We start from the raw sequence: 16,540 nt of genomic DNA on the forward strand, positions 1-16,540 counted from the left end.
ATCATTCAGCTGCCTTACATCCCATTACTTGCAAAACTATCTAGTATGTGAAGTACAGAAATGTATCATGTGGAATGCAGCAAGGGGTTGTGAAGAATGTCCATTACATTCTAGATGCTGCTGCGTGGATTGCTGCCATACATGTAGCGCATCCAGCTTTACTTGCTGTCACATGTTCAACTGGGTATATGCCTCATAAATACCACTTCAAACAGAAAGTGTTACTTAGCTTATGTAGTAAGTTAAAACGTTTGGCTGAGCACTCGTTTTACAGCTTGATTCATGTGTTGCACACTGCAGCAACCTAGCAATTCCATCCAGAACTGTTCAAAAGGTTAGGCCCAACTCACTGACAGAACCCCAGAAACCCCTCTGCTTCACAAACAGCCAGATCCCCTTCGGGTGGCTACAGGGCAGATAGTCTACTGTCCTTAACCATGTTGGTTGAGGTAATATGCCATTGGTAACCTGGGGCCGTCTGCTGTGGTTCTGCAAACCAATACAACCCTTTCCACACTTGACTGTCAGAGCAGTGAGGGTGAGAAGTCACAGGCTTATCAGGGAGGTAGTTTGGTGGTAAAGAGCTCAAAGCTCATCAATTGTTAATAGTGTAACGTCCAGCCAATTGCGTATTATTATGAAAAAAGAAAGTAATTGAATTACCAGTAAAACTACTTACAATACAATTAAAAGAAGAGACACACAGGATTAAAAACTATATTGCTGTCGACAGTGAGGTGCTAAGCCTTCTACTCCTTGGTAATTTCCAAATATCCTCGCTTCTCCTCCAGCTAAGGTCAATACACTAAGGATGGCAGGCATGGGCTAGGCACATGTGCAGATAGTTTAATTCCTCTCACATATGAATTGCGAAACTTCAGTTCAATGTTACTCCCTCTTAGCAAACAATACCTAAGTGAGAGTGGCAGAACCGTCTATGCATGATCGGTCTTTAGTCCCCTGGGCAGGCTTGGCCCCAAGCTTTTACCTAGTGGCTTCTTTAGCAGTTTGGGAAGGTAAGTGGGACCGGTCCAGCTCAAGCCCTCATCTGCTGCTGTTCTCAGAGCAGAGGATTGCTCACACAACAGATTCAAAAACACAGTAAGCTGCCACCAACCCCTAATGTGATATACCTAGGACATGGACAATAAATAGTTCACTACATACTAAGGAGCCACACTTGGTGCACCTCTCTTTTTCACAGCACAGGTCCTAGGCCTTATATTAATAGAGAATAAGCCAAATTCCAGGGCCAAAACATAATCAGAACATGAATTTCATATACTCAGTGCGGAGGAACACACCCACTACAGGGGCCATTCAAGTCTCAAGAGCATCACCTTTAAAATGTTAAACTAAGAACCTGAGTCAGAGTTTGGCAAATGGGTGCTCTTTCAAAAATGTAGTGGATAGTCAATCTTATTGCACTCGTAATAAGGCGGACGGAATATCTGTCAAGTTGCGACAGAATAACCTGAGCACTAAACTCGAAACGAACAAAAGGCAAGTTTACTAAGAATGTTATCCAGTTATAAACTTCTTGCATCTTTCAGAAAACCTCATGTTCCACTATCCTCTCACAACTGAGCTCATTGGACTGGGAAGGTAATGCAACAAGCCAACATGGATATAAAAAGCTTTGGTGCGCATTCTTCAGAGGTCTTCTGGCTTCCAAAGGTTGCTGGGTTGAAGCTTGACTGAAAGGCATTCTTAGAGTAGTAGGACTGATCAGTTATCTTTGCTATCAGACCATTTTATTGCAATTGAATTCAACAAGCTTTTGTGACTGTAGCCAAAATTCTTTAAAAAGGGACAAGAACAGCCTCTGGTGCTGTCCCAAAAATGTATATTTTCCTAGTTGATAGATAAAGAAAGTCCAGATTTTGAGCCTTTAGGTAAAGTGACATTTTGCCTACAAAGTCCCATGAAAATGGAAAAATGGAAGCATATTTGATAACACATTACGTTGCTGAAGGTAATCCTTGATTGTTTTCCTATGTGGTTGTATAACACTGTCTGGTCATAGTTTGAGCCCAGAATATATCACTCATGGCTGACCTACGATTGTAGACCGTGTGGGTGATGTCACCCTTGTTTTGCCTTATGTTTTGTATAAACTTTGGTTTGGGACTCATTCCATCATTTTTTGCTTATTTTGATTACGTGAGTTGGAATAAGTGAGTAACAAACCATGAGTGGTAGGGGGAAGATACCGAACCTGGAGACAGGATGTCAGTTACTCTAAGGGAACACCTTCTGCAGAGTAATAAAATCTATTAGAATCTCCTTGAAATACATAATATCCCTATGTATTGAACAATGTGGGATCCATTTTGAGTGGAGGAACTGTTTTACTTTCAGATTCATGTAGAATTTGTTTGTGTATGTAAAACACGGTCAACAAAATATTTTTGAAAAAGCATAGTATGGGTGAAAATGTGTCCAAAAACACCAGCTCAAACTACTATACAGAACACAATTAATCACAGATGGATTTCACTAATAAACCTCAAAGGCAGAAATATAACTTCAATTAGCACGCATAACAATCCCAAGAGTGTATTAGAAGGGTCAGAAATCATACGCTAATGTTTTAAGGATAGAACCGGCATAGAAGTGGGCTAAGAAGGTAAAAGAACATTATTTAATAGATTAAACACAAACGGGGCAAGAAGTGTACTTTGAAAGGACAAAAACAATGTTGAAAGGCAAATAATACAAGCTACCTACTACTTTTAAAGGTCATAAATTATGCCTCACCAAATAATCAGCAGGTCACTCCATGATGGCACTCAACAAAATGAAGTTTCACCCAATGCTGCATAAAGTGGTCCCTCATGATAATAACATAGAACAAACCAATGGAGTGATTTAGAAGGGATAGGTTATTTTTAATGTTTTTTCTGGAGTAAAATGTTTTGAAGGATGTCAACAGATCTCCCTTTGCACATCACTATTATATTGTCACTTTATTGGGGACACTGGAGATGGATGGCATTGTTTTGTGAGAGCATGAATGTGACCTTTTACAAGCTAGCCAAACTGGCACTCAACAGTTCAATGTAGGAGATTGCCTACCTCGCTGTCCGTGCTTGGTTGTATGACCTCCCAGGACTGGGAGTCCACATCATAGCAATGAAGCTCGTTAGGCAGAGTGTTGTCAGCGGCGCCTCCAAACACATACAGGTGACGATCAAATGCCACCATGGTGTGCCCATAACGTCTCTGAGGAGGTGGAGGGGAGCCCCGCAACAAGTGCTCCGTTGGAATGCGAGTCCAGCTAGGAAAGAGAGAGAGTGAGAGAGTTCAAATAAGGAACAGTATACTTTAATGCAGAATACACAAATTTTCTATTGGTGCTGGTATTGTAAGTGAGTAGTAAACCCAAATCATTGAGGATGTATTTCTAGCTATGGATTGATAACTGCTGGAGCTTGATTGACCAGGACTTTGAAGTCTGGAAGATTGGTATGCAATGCATTACTAGCAACCACACTCTACCACTGAGAATGTCCTGGAGATGGACCATGACAAATTTCAGAGGGAAAGGTTGAAGGACTTTCCCTAAAACAGCACAACCCACTGCAAACAGGTCTGTAAAGAGCACACACTTCTGCATGGACTCCTGTATACCAAACTACTCAGCAAGGGATTTCTATGCAGTTGAACTCACTTTGGATATTGACCTCAGAAACTGACTTTAAACATCCAGCATCTGAGAAAGAAACCTAGTATGAAGGATGCCCTCTGACCAGGTTTCTTCTACCCTAGAAGAGCTAAACTACAAGCATGTTATGCATAGGGATAAGGTAAAGCACTACATCGAATTTTCGGAAGAAAGAGCACGCACTCGTGTACAAAGATCTGCGCGATTAGCCAGTCTCTTTAACCAACATTTTTTGCATTTTTTAGAGGACTTTTGTAGGAGATTGGGCGGTTCCATGGCAATGAAATGTTCTACTCTTGTGAAGGAAGGCTTTGGTGTAGGAAGCTAGCTTTTTATGTAGTGTACCAAAATGAGGTACACTATGTAGAAAGTCCATGTGACACTTATTGGCTTACAGGGCTTAAATTAATACCTCAAATGATCTCTTTGTGGTAGTGTGGAAGAGCAGTTTAGGGTTATCAGTGGTTAGTGTCAAGCATTGTTTGCAATAAATGAGACACACACTCATGAAGGAACTTGAGATCAATTTAGAAAATAATGTATCTTTTTATACAATTTTAGGCACCAAGTTTTTCGGAAACAGGTAAGTACTTTAGATGTTATGACATTTTACAGTAAAACAGTACAAAATTACAGCTGTCAGATTTGGGGCATGAACCTTGAACGCAGTAAAGTTATCCTGTGGGAGAAACCTACACTGCAAAGGTACACTTACAGACGACTTACAGGACTGTTCTTCTGGATTTAAAGTAATTTGGGGCTGTAGGAAGCTGGCTCTCCATATAGTGGCCCAAAACGAGGTACACTGTGTAGAGAGTCCAGGCATCCCTTATTGGTTTACAGAGGCAAACATGTTAACACTAAATGCTTTCTTTTGTGGTAGTGTGGGCAAGCAGTTTAGACTTATCAGAGGGTAGTGCTACGCATTTGTTGTACTCACAGAGGCAATAAATGACACACACACTCAAGAATAAATCAGAGATCAATTTAGAAAAATAAGCAGGATTTTTATGTCAATTTTGACACCAAGAAATTCATTATCAAGTACTTTTTTAAATATCGATTTTTACAGGTAAGTAAAATGTTCACTTAAAATAGTGTTTACCCAGCAATGGTTTCCTATGAAGAAAATGGCATTTGTTGCATACAGCTATTTACGGTCGGTTTCTGGGGTCTCCTTCTGGACTTAGGGTTGTAGGGGACCAAGGTACAAAGTACCATCAACAGTTACTCATTACCTGCCCGGAGGCGTCGGGGTGCAGAGGTGCTGGTCGGGTTGGCAGCTCTGCGTGCTACGATAGTGGAAAGAAGTGGGACCACCTAAAAACAGGCTACAGAGGGGGACTTAGGGACAAGTCTGGGAGCTCCCAATGGGGAGCTCGGATCACAAGGGTCCTGGGAGGAAGAGGGCACAGCCTGTTTTGGGGTACCCTGACTGGGATGCCTGGGTGCAGAGTAGATAGATCGGCTGGACTCTGTGCTTCAAAGGCCCTCGCAGTTGGTGGGCTCGCCAGTTTAGGGTAAAAAATCAGGACAGCTGGGCCACTTTGGAAGTGGTTGTCTGCGGTGCTGAATTTCCTCAAAGACTGCTCGGTCTCGGTGCTGTTAAGAGTCCTGACTGGACAGGGAGCTCAATCATGCCATCGTAAAGGACTACCTTAGATCTGTGTCGTTCTTTAATCCCCTGGCTTAAGTTCGTCAAACATTTTTTGTCGGACATCGGCCATCCAGAGTATTTTGACCACCCAGAGATTTTGAATAGTATTTCAAGAAAAGCATTAAAGCTGGATTGCAATTCATTACTTGAGGAATTGTGGTTGTCTTCTGAGATTACTAAACCTTCTGTTCTGAACAACTAACTGATTCTGACTTCTCATGGTAAGCAACCTTATTTAGAAAAAGTATACAACACTCAGCATAGATTTGTACTGACACGATTGCGGTTGGCCATTTTCCACCGCTTAAACAACTTTCCCAACACAAATAACTGGTCACATGAACTAGTGAAATGCCCTTGTGACAATGTATCCATGCAGAGTACCATGCACTTCTTATTTTTCTGTAAGTACTACTCAGATTTGAGGAATTGCCCAATTATGCCCCTTTTAAAGCCTCTAAGATTTTTGCAATGTCGACCAGCTTTTATCTATTTGAAATCTTTTCCAAATCTGGACACGTGTTGTTGTGTCTCAGTTTTTATGGGCTGTTATTAGGCGGAAGAAGCGGTTATGGAAGTTTTGACAGAAGGAATATGAACATGTCTTTTTATCTATATGGTACTTGTTTTTATTCTGTTTTTAACTTAATACTATTATATATTTATGTGTATGCTTTTATGATTCACAATGTGATGTCGAATAAAGCTTATTTTCGATTTGATTTAAACAGGCCTTGCCTGCTGCAAGGGGTCTGGTACCCGGGGTATTGGGGTTGTGCGGCTCCGAATGGTCCTGGTGTCCTTGCACTCTGAGTGGGAAAGACATGACCTTCGAGAGACCAGGTACCTCTTACTAAGGGGGCTCCTGCATCTGGCTGGGCTGGGAGCAGCATCACGGTGAACCGGACTCTGCTTCTTCAGTGCCCACGGTCTGCAGGGGAGAAGCTCCTCTACTTCAAGGGAGATCGCTGGCAATTTGCGAAGGGCTGGCAATCTACTGGGGTTCTTGGCATGTGCTAAGCTGCAGGAATCGTCACTTAGTACTGATTGTTGAGACTGGTGCAGGCAGGCAGGGTTTGGCACCAACATTCCATAGTAGTCTTCAGTTCTCATTTTCTCGAGGCTCGTCTTGGTCCTCTTTTTCTGGGTACGTCGAATCTGAGATCCTGGCATCAGGGGTGCCTTGTCAATAATCAATTTTGGGGCATTAAGGGAAGTGACAGGTAGTAGCCAATGGGCGTCTTATCTTTAGGGTGACTACACCCCCTATATAACCTCTTCCTGTGGAGAATGGGCATAACCCTGACCCGGTGAACCTAATTCCACCAAAAACCAAGATGGTGGAATTCTTGTTTCCGTATTCACATCAGGTAGCCCACTTTAGGAGTTGTACTAGCCTGATAGGGAACATGCCTCCTGACTAGCTCATTTTCCCACCTGTCCTGGTGCCAAATGGGCCTCAGGGCAGGGGGTGGCATCTCCCAAGTCTGGGGGAAGCCAGGGGTCGCATATGAAAGGCGGCAGATGCCTTTGAAGCCTCTTGCCTTGTATGGTGATTACTTAGCCATCCTACTTGGAGGAGGGGACAACACCTCCGGCCAGAGCAAGCACTGTTTCTGCCCTCAGAGAGCGTGGGCTCTCACCAGCAAGGGGTCAGAAACCTGTCTGTGGTGGCAGGCTGGTCTACACCTGCGGGTACCTCTAAGGTGCCATCTGGGTGCATGTCATAATAAATCTAGTACTGGCAATAGTACAGATTTATTAAGACCAAACACCAAATTTTTCAGTTAAGCCCTCATGTAGCTAGGGAACTCGTAATGACCAGTGCCCAGTACATATACTTAAGATGGCTTCCCTGTTCACTTGTACCATCTAGTAATTGATCTAGATGCACAGGGGCATAGCTGGTCCTGCAGATATGCCCTCACATGTAATAAAATGCACCCAGTCTTAGGGCTACAAGGCCCGCTATAAGGGTGACTTACATATATTAAATTCAGTGACTTTGGCATGGCACACAGTGAGTGTGCCATATCGTGTTTTCACTTATGGTTTGCATGATGACATGCAGTCTGCATGCAATTTGTATTGGGGTCCCTAGGGTGGCATAATACATGCTGCAGCCTTTATAGAGCCTCTTTAGTACCCATGCACTAGGTACCAAGGGTACCAATTACTAGGGACTTACAGGGGTGCTAGATTGTGCTACAATACGACCGTTTACCTTGTTTTTAGGGAAAGAGCACTGGGGCCTGGTTAGCAGGGATCCCAGTGCACATCAGTCGAAAAACATCAGTACCAGTGGCAAAAAGTAGGGGTGACCACAACAAAATGGGGCACTTTCCTACATTTGGGCTTTAGGGGAGAACAATGATTTGTATGTCCTCTATTTTTAAATCTAAGGAGGTGCCATTTATAGCAGATATGTTTGGTAGTTGGAATTCATCAGACTAACCAGAGTTTGTTAGTTTATGCTAGGTTTTGATCCATCAAAGATGCAAGCAATGGTTTAGCTTCTTAATGAATGTCACAAAAGAAACTAAATCTGAATCTGAATTCTAGCCCACTGGCACATTCAAAGAATTATATAAAGTAAAAGTGCATAGCAAAAAAAAAGAAGAAAAAAAGAGAGGCGTTTGTAATTATGTGCTTGTAGGTATACAAAGGCATCATGTTTGATCATGTGGGTAACTTCTATTTGTGACTGAGGGATTTCACTAATTGTATACTGTGAAGATGTAAGCCTTAAAGTAAAAAGATATTCTGTAACAAATAGTGTTAATTCTGCTTTACTGCTTTCAAAAGACAAAGGGATGCCCATGCCATGTTTATCATGCAGGACATGTTATTGTGCCTTTTTTTTTGTTTTTAGTTCACATTAACTACCCATTTCAGCAAAACAAGATGTCTGTCTACTCCAAGGGCAACATTTTCATAAGGCAGAGGGACGATGGTTTCCCAACATAACAAGTCTGATCTGGTATTTTATAGTGTCACGTGGTAGCACATTTAATTCTTATGCCACATTGTATAATGTAGCAGTCTAAGTTCATTTCAAGTATAGTTCTGACTGAAGGATGAGCAAAGTACAGAAAAACTGTAACCCAAATACAGTTCAGTTTTGTCCTTTACTTCTTCACAGCCATCGGATATAAACCAGAAAATGTGCTTTTTGAAGCAAAGTCTTGACGATAGAAGTATACAAAAGGAAATGATTTATGTATCTTTAATCCAAACTGGATTTCATTATTTAAAAAAAAAAAAAAAAAAAAAAAGCATACAAATGCTGCATCAAGAGAATAGTTTCTCTTCATGAAATTAAATATAAACATGGGAAGCATCTTGGATATGTGCTGTCAAGCACAGAACACAACAGTTAAAACTTAAATTGCAGAGATAGGCACTGTTGCTTTAGAAACGATGTCTTACGTGGCCGAGTAACATGAATTTGAGGGTGAGCTGGGCGAGAGGACTTCTACAGTCTTGAAGCAGTCTGCAAGGAGAACCAAGCTGGTGCATTTGCCTCAATTAATTTAGCTATATGACAACTTAGGTTTACAAGCATTGGCAAAGCCAATTGGGTTCACCTATGCAAAATCTATTTGATTTGTTAAATTGTTTTACATGCTGCACAGCAGTTGACCGGCAGTGCAACATGTCTTAAAATAAGAAGGAAAAAAACTGCTATGACGTGGCCAGCTATGATGACAGCTTGCCCTTTTTTACTTTAAGCCATGTTGCACAGTAGCACGTGCCGCCGCCTCACCCCCAGGGATCGTGCGCTTCTTACCTGGGGGGCGTAGGGTGTTCGCCGTGTCGCCCCTCCGGTCTCCGTACTGCCGTAGCTCCGGTGCTCGCGGCTAACTGCGGGCGGCGGCTACTGCCGGTGCTACTGCTCCGCTCCCATCCGGTTCCGTTAAAGGGTCACATGACCATCGGCGGCGGGGCCCCTTGTGCAGCAGCAGCTCCTCTCCCGCCGGGCGACAGGGCTGGCGGCGAAAGGCTGTGGCGGCGATCACCCCTCCCCCTCCTCTAGCGGCACCATCCCCGCCAGCAGCGCACTCACAACACATACCGCCTGCACTCAGCCCGTGTGGCGATCACACGAGGCGCCCTCTCAGCCGCGCTCACCGGTTTAAACCCCATACACGCCCTTCAGAATAGAAGACCTATTAGGCCACAGGCCCGAGCGTGAACTATAATTAGTTGTATTTGAATAAAAATTCAATAAAATATTTTGAACACAGAAAATACAATTAAAATGTAATTTACCGTTTTGTTCTGGTGTTTTTTTTTTTTAAATATATTTTTTAGGTGGGCAATATTAGTTTATTGACTCCTGGGGAAACTTGATACCAGGTTGCACGTAGGAAATGGCTTCATGTTAGTCTCACGTACTCTTGCGCACTGGTGTTTGCTTTTCCTGTTCACGGCACGCTCTCTCCTTTTCTCCCTCCATCACGGCCCTTTCTAAAGCTCATCAAACCCAATGTTGCTATACGCAGCTACTGTCTTTGCTTTATGCCGCTACATTGCTCCCTATTTCCCTATCCTTACAGCCTTTCACACTCCATTCTGCATTAAAGCCAACAATTGTACTGCATATGTTAATCTCAAAATATCTAATGCCTACAACACACAAAAAACATTTCCAATGCAATAGGTCTCGCATTTGTGAGACCTTGACCTATTGGCATTCTAAATACCAAGAACTTTTATTTATGTTTATAAAAACCTGCAATCACATATAAATATGCACTTTGTACTTATAGTCCTTGCTTACAAAATGCGCAGCCGCCAGTAAAACAGACAGTTTCTAACCACCTTGCTTCTCTTAAGCAACTACTACTATAACTACAAAGTGTGTGTTTATGCACTCATTGCAGGCTTTTAAAACACATAAAAAAAGGCATTATCATTTACAATGCCAAGAACTCAATCTCTCGCAAGTGCGAGACCTATTGCATTGCACATGCTTGTTAGAACAGTGACCATCTGAAGCCCTGTTTGGACAGGTTCCATATTGGTGATATGCCCTGTGGCAGACCTTGCACTGAGTTACAAGAGCAAGTGTGATCTGTGCGGAGACATTTGAATTTTCCAGTCTATCCTTGGCAAAGCAATATGTATGCTGGCATAATGGTAATCTTCACATACTTAATTAAGAGAAAATAACATACCTTAAAATCAGTGTTAAGGCTATCCTGGATTGTGGGTGTTGGAAGCTGCAGGCTTTTGTGATTAAAATAGCATGGAGTTGAGGTCACAAGGGCCCCCTTTCTACAGAACTGATCTTATTGTGTTTAGGAACCCAGCAAGCTAATTGATAACTACTACACAGTCAGAATTAAGGTGCACTAAAAGGCAGAGACAGAACCAGGTCACATGAAAAATATAAATGAAAATGTATGCCCCAAAACAGACATTACCATAAGAAGCCAAGATGTGTGTTTATTTGCAAGCGCCTGTTACAAATGACTTTAGACTCCGTGGCATGTTTAGATCCTGAGATATTAATTTCCGCCAAACGGAGTGTGTTCAGAGTGCGAAGCGCACTATCCATTTTGCAAAAAGTGATTCGAGGAAATGGGGTTTGAAACAGGCTAATATTTATTTGTAATACTCTCAGTATTTTCCAGATCTGAACCAAAGTTGGTTGTTCACAGACCAGTCCCTTAAAGGGACTGAGTCCTATGAAAAAAGAACGTTAAAGGAAATTAACAGAGAGACAATGGAAACAGCCTCTATCACACCAACATACTTTTTCATTCCTTAAAGGCTCTCTATCAACCACAACAAAAGGACCCCGATATGGAACAGGGACTTTTGCCCGTAATAGAATTCCTGCATGCAACAGAACAAATTTATACCAGACTCTAGAACAGGCTGAAGAAAAAAACAGCAGAACTTTCACTCAAACAATGGCAGCTTCTGGGTACAAAGCAGGCAATTTAAAAGTGCACATTTAAGCGCACTGCTGATTGGGAAGGACCAGCAATTGAAACTGGTACTGGGAAGGCACCATTATTAATTCCACTTTCCGGTGCTTTTGTCTTCAAACTGATATCTTCATTAGAAACATTTTCCTGTTTCTCGCCCCTGCCCTAAAAAAAGAGAGCGGACAGGGGTTGGGTGCAGCAGCTGCCAAAGCCCTTGCACCCATCCTGAGGTTTTGGATTTGGTGTCTCTGGGGCAGGATTTATAAAGTCTGGAATTTGAGGACCCAATAAATCCAGTCTTGGTGACAAAATGAAGCTTGTAGTTGCCCAGAGCGGTATTCCTCCGGAGATACCTCTCTAGGGCAACTCATAATGAGGGCCCATCTCTTCTTGGTAAATTACTGTTTGATCATAGAGCAATAAAAGTGTACCCTTACCACTTTGAAGTCCTTTTTTGTTTGTACTGGCAGTGGTTGTTTAACAGGTGCTGCAAAAATCTGTACCATGCCAAAGGTCAATCTTAGGTTAGTATATACACCAGGCCTAACTACATTACCCCATGCTAGACCAAGCACAAGATCATGAGCCTGACAATGACATAGCAAAATAAGCCCTTAAAGAAACTCCGGATTTTCAAATATCCAGTGAGTAGCACTTACACTTTCTCCTGAAATTCAAACTGAAAGAGATTGTTGGTGATCTTGGCTCCACTCTGCCCTGAGAAAACAAACATTTTGTCTCTGCAGACAGCCACAGGAAAGTTACAACAGGAAGGTGGGATCTCGCCGCTCTGCTCCATCTAGTCAGAGAGAAAAGTGCAGTTCAACAAAAGGTCTATCACATGCAGATTGACAATACGTTTGCCTAGAAAGTGAAGACAAAAGGCTGCCCACAATACCTGGTGGCAAAATAATTGTAGTTATTTTCTTAGACTATATTTTTATTGACATTTAATCCATTAAATTGCACAAATAAAAGATGTTTATAGCTGGCATTTAGATTGAATTTATTTATAGTATTTATTAGCTACACATCACCAGAATTGGGGCCTCAGAGTACATACAGCATAAAACCAATAAAGGCCTGAGGTGGGATGGGCCAAGCCAAATTAAAGATAGTCTCAAAAAGATGCCTGTTAGAATTGGGGGTCTCTGGTTGGCACAGGTAGGCACTTGTGACAAGCAGGGACCCTCTCCTCTAGTCAGGATAAGGGGATTACCCTCTTAAAATAACCCCTGCTCACCCTCTAGGTAGCTTGGCGCGAGCAGACAAGACTTATTTCAGAGGCGTTATGGGTTAAGCATTTGTGAACTCATACAGTAATCAGGTGACCCACCACAAATGGACTCCACACTAGGATTATCAAAAATAAGTATATTTTATATCAGGCTTAGCACAAGACTATATAACGACAGACGTATCCACAATACTATGAGCAATAAAAGAATTCTTGTGTAAAGCGTATCTTAAAAAAGTCTGTGCGATTCGTATTCCTCGGTTCGGCCCTTACGGTGATGAAATGAACCCAAAGAGTCTGACGCGCGCAGCGGACGCTTCTGTCCGATGCGCTCAAACCCGGAGTGCGAGTCGTACACAGTATCTTAGATGGAAGAGTTCGTCACGGACGAAGCGGTGAAAACAAAAGCGTTGCACGCGGCGATGTCCTTCTTTCACGGTGCGAGCTACGGCTCGTGGAGGTCCAGAGTCGCGTTGCTTGAGGGGACGGTGCTTTGTGCGGTGCGGTTGCTGTTCGTTGTGGCGTACGAGCCGTACCTTGAGAGTTGATGTTCGGGTAATCCTCTGAGCGCGGTGCGAAGCGGACTGTACGCTGCAGTGGTGCGAGACGTACCCAGCCGCTCTACGCGCCGCAGCCTCCCCACATCAGTGGCAGGGTGCGCGTGGAGTAGTGCGGTTTGGAGGGGGGAGCGCGAGGTGCGGTGCGAAGACCTTCCCTCATGTTGCGAGCTACGGCTCGTGGGGGCCACAAAGTCGCATGGTTTGGGCCGGACAGCTTGGCACGGGCTTCCCAGTGTACACGTCGACCTTGATGAGGTGCACACTTCGCTCTGCTTCAGCGCTACGGGGAGAACGGCGTTTTTCAGCAGCTCCTCTCAAGGCGGGTGAAGTCCACTGGTCCTGGGACTTCGTTCAGGGGGCAAGCTCACTCACAAGCCCTTGGAGATCTTTAAGCACAAGTTGGAAAATAAAGTCTTTGTAGTCTTTCTCCTCTCCTTCAGCAGCAAGGCAACTACTGCAGGCCAATCCCCCAGGTCAAGGACAGTATTCCTCCTTACAGCTTTCCCAGTTCCTTCTCGTCGGGCAGAGGTTTCTTCTTGTCAAAGCAGGATCTAATTTCTTGGGCTCAGGGTCCCAATACTTATGCTGCAATTCTTTTGGCCTTTCAGGCCAGGGGGCCTTTGCCCAGTTCAGCCCAGTTCTGGAGTACTTTGTTTAAAGGATTCTGGCTTTTCTTTTCAGTGTGCAGGGCAGAGACATCAGATGCTCCTCAGGGGGTGGAGCCAGCATTGTGGTGGAAAGGCACAGCCCTATTCAGAGTCCAGGTGTACTCCTCCAACCCATCTGGATGTAATCTCTCTATTCACCACCTGGCTGCCCAGCCTGTCTCCTGGAATTCCCCAGCCCTGTCACTCACAGATACACATCCTAGCAGAGGCGGGCTGAAATGGTTAGGCAGCAAAGACCAACGTTCTAAAAGCGGTATTTGCAAACACAGAATATTAAAATAAACCGTACTAAAAGATGTATTTTCTTATTCTGAGTTCAGGCATACTAAACTCAAATTTCTACCATGTTCTCGGAGTCTGCTGGGATTATAGCGTGTAATAATTCCAGCAGCCCATTCTGGCCTATGGAGAACAGGTAGCCTAGCAATAGTGAAAAACGAAAATGGTTGTAATTCACTATTAGGACATGCCACACACATCAGTGCTTGTCCTACCTTATGCTTACAATGCACCCTGCCCTTGGGCCTACCATAGGGGTGACTAACATGAAGTTAAGGGAAGGTTTAGGGACTGGCAAGTGGGTGTACTTGCCCAGTCAGCATGACAGTACCAGACGGCACGCAGGCTCTGCAATGGCAGACCTTAGACATATTTTACAAGGCTGCTTCTGTGGGTGGCATAACCAGTGCTGCAAGCCCACCAGCAGCATTTGGATTTACAAGCCCTGGGCACTCCTGGTGCACTGTACTAGGGTCAGTAAACCAAATAAGCCAATCATGGAATCCAATCAATACAGCAATTTACAACAGGGAGCACTTGCACTGTGGCACTGGTTGGCAGTGGCGCAGTGCGCTGAGCAGCTAACACCAGCAAAAACATGAGGCACAACGACAAAAAGTGGAAGGGAGACCCACGCCAAGGTGCCAGGTCTAACAATGCCCAAAGATGATAAAGCCTTGAGGGTGGTAGGCAAGCCCAGGTGCAAGGACAGACTGATCTTAGGTGCCTGACCAACTGCCCAAAGGATAGGATTTGCATGCAGTCACAAGAAGTATGGAATTATCCAAGTGCCATCTAGAAAAGGTGGGTTTTAGGGATTTTCTGAATCTGGAGTGATCCAATTCCAAACTAATGTGGTTAGGCAAGGAGTTCGAAAGAAATGTGCCTAGATGGAGCTGCAGCCAAATGCCAAATATTTTATATCTGAACATTTGAAAGGTGAACAGTTGTTGGTTAGCAGATAAAGCAAATTTGGAAATGTGTGTGATCCTGGACACAATTGTCACTAAATGAATTGTGTAACATGTTATATGGTTGCTTATTTATCTTCTCAAGTAAAAGAAATCAATTAGCATTGTAACCATACTTAAGGACTAGGCTCCAAAAGATAACAGATTTTAGTTGCTCTTGTACTTGTGTCAATTAGTTTATAGGAGGCATTCTGTAGTTAGAACATCATTTAGAGGGCCTCATTCGGAGTTACCAATTATCTATATGAGGAGATACCAGGGCTAAATTTACCAATGCTAGCCAGCCTCTCCCCATGAGTTAATACAGATTACATTTTTTTTTTATCCCCAGAATGGAGAACAAGATGCAGACCCCATAACACACAGTCCAATTAAGCACGGTTTCTCTGTTCATGGTTGTCTGACAGGGAATGAAAATCTTAGATATATAGTTTGAAGCATTTTTATTTATTGCCTTATGGACAAGACAGTGTTGAACTCTGTTCTTTCCAGCAAAGAGAGTCATTGGAGAGATTTGAGAGCCACAGTGACATGATCATGTTGTTTGAGATTGTACATTAGTCTGGCAGCATAGTTTTGCACTGGTTTAAATTTGTTGGGGGAGGTGATGTGGAGGTCTGCTTAGAGGTCACTGCAGTAATCTAGGAGGTTAACGACCACAGCTTGGATCAATTCCATTTTCTGAGCGATTTAGCAAAAATAGGATCCCGTTCAGATGGTGAAGATGTAAGAATGCATTTTTAAACACCACATTTATCTATGAGAAGAATGCTAGATCACTGTCGAGGATCATCCCCGGATTATGAGCTTGAGACACAGGGTTGAAGGGTTAAAGGGAGCAACCACTACACAAACATAATGCTTTTCAGTGAATACAATAGACAAAGTCTGAAAAATAGCATCCAGCTACTGTCCTACTCTCTATGTCATTAAACTTCAGAGATAAATTTCTAGAGATGTGGATTTGAACTGTAAATGCTCTTCAACCTTCCGACCCTCTTCTTAGTTGGTATTTTCACCATCCCTTTCCCTCTTTAACAGTAGGGTCCATCAGTATTGCAGTACTCTCAAAGCACCTTATCCTAAAAATGTCATATCGATGAATACCAACACAGCTACATAAAGCCTGCACGCACAACCAGATGAAGCAAACGATCCCACACATTACGCCTCATTGGCGGATTCAGCTTGCCCCCCCCCTGAATTCTCTTAACTGGCAACTGGCCCAATCTGCAAGCCAAAACAGCTATAGTTTCCTTCAATGTACTGTCCTCAATTTTGAAGAAAACAAAAACCTTGCTTGCAGTACTGTAGCTAAAAACACCTTCACAGGTTCATGGCCCTTTCAGTTTTCCTCTTTGGCACCACTGTTTTCAGGGGAAAGGGAAGACCTGGGAGCCCTTATACAAAATCTTCTCCTGCCTTCTTACTCCTTTACGGAACCAAATTCTGGCTAGCTCGTTTCTCAGCTGGACAATAATTGAAGACCCCACTTGTTCCTTTCACTGATGAATCCAATATCACGGCAATTCACAACCTCCAGCCAAAACACACCTTGCATC

At 43.3% G+C, this 16,540-nt stretch overlaps 1 protein-coding gene across 2 annotated transcripts in view; it reads right to left on the reverse strand.

The window, feature by feature from the left end:
* The window catches only part of LZTR1 (leucine zipper like post translational regulator 1), a 238,383-nt gene that overhangs the window by 137,231 nt on the left and 84,612 nt on the right, over positions 1-16,540 (reverse strand). For both annotated transcript variants that reach the window (XM_085633897.1, XM_085633896.1), the window contains 2 exons: positions 11,923-12,062; positions 3,079-3,280 (listed from right to left, as the gene is read on the reverse strand). In XM_085633897.1, coding sequence (XP_085490023.1) covers positions 3,079-3,280; positions 11,923-12,062 — 342 coding nt within the window. The remainder of the gene's footprint in view (positions 1-3,078; positions 3,281-11,922; positions 12,063-16,540) is intronic.

The sequence above is a fragment of the Triturus cristatus genome, chromosome 11 (assembly GCF_964204655.1).
Source record: "Triturus cristatus chromosome 11, aTriCri1.1, whole genome shotgun sequence".
In the NCBI taxonomy this organism is placed as follows: domain Eukaryota; kingdom Metazoa; phylum Chordata; class Amphibia; order Caudata; family Salamandridae; genus Triturus; species Triturus cristatus.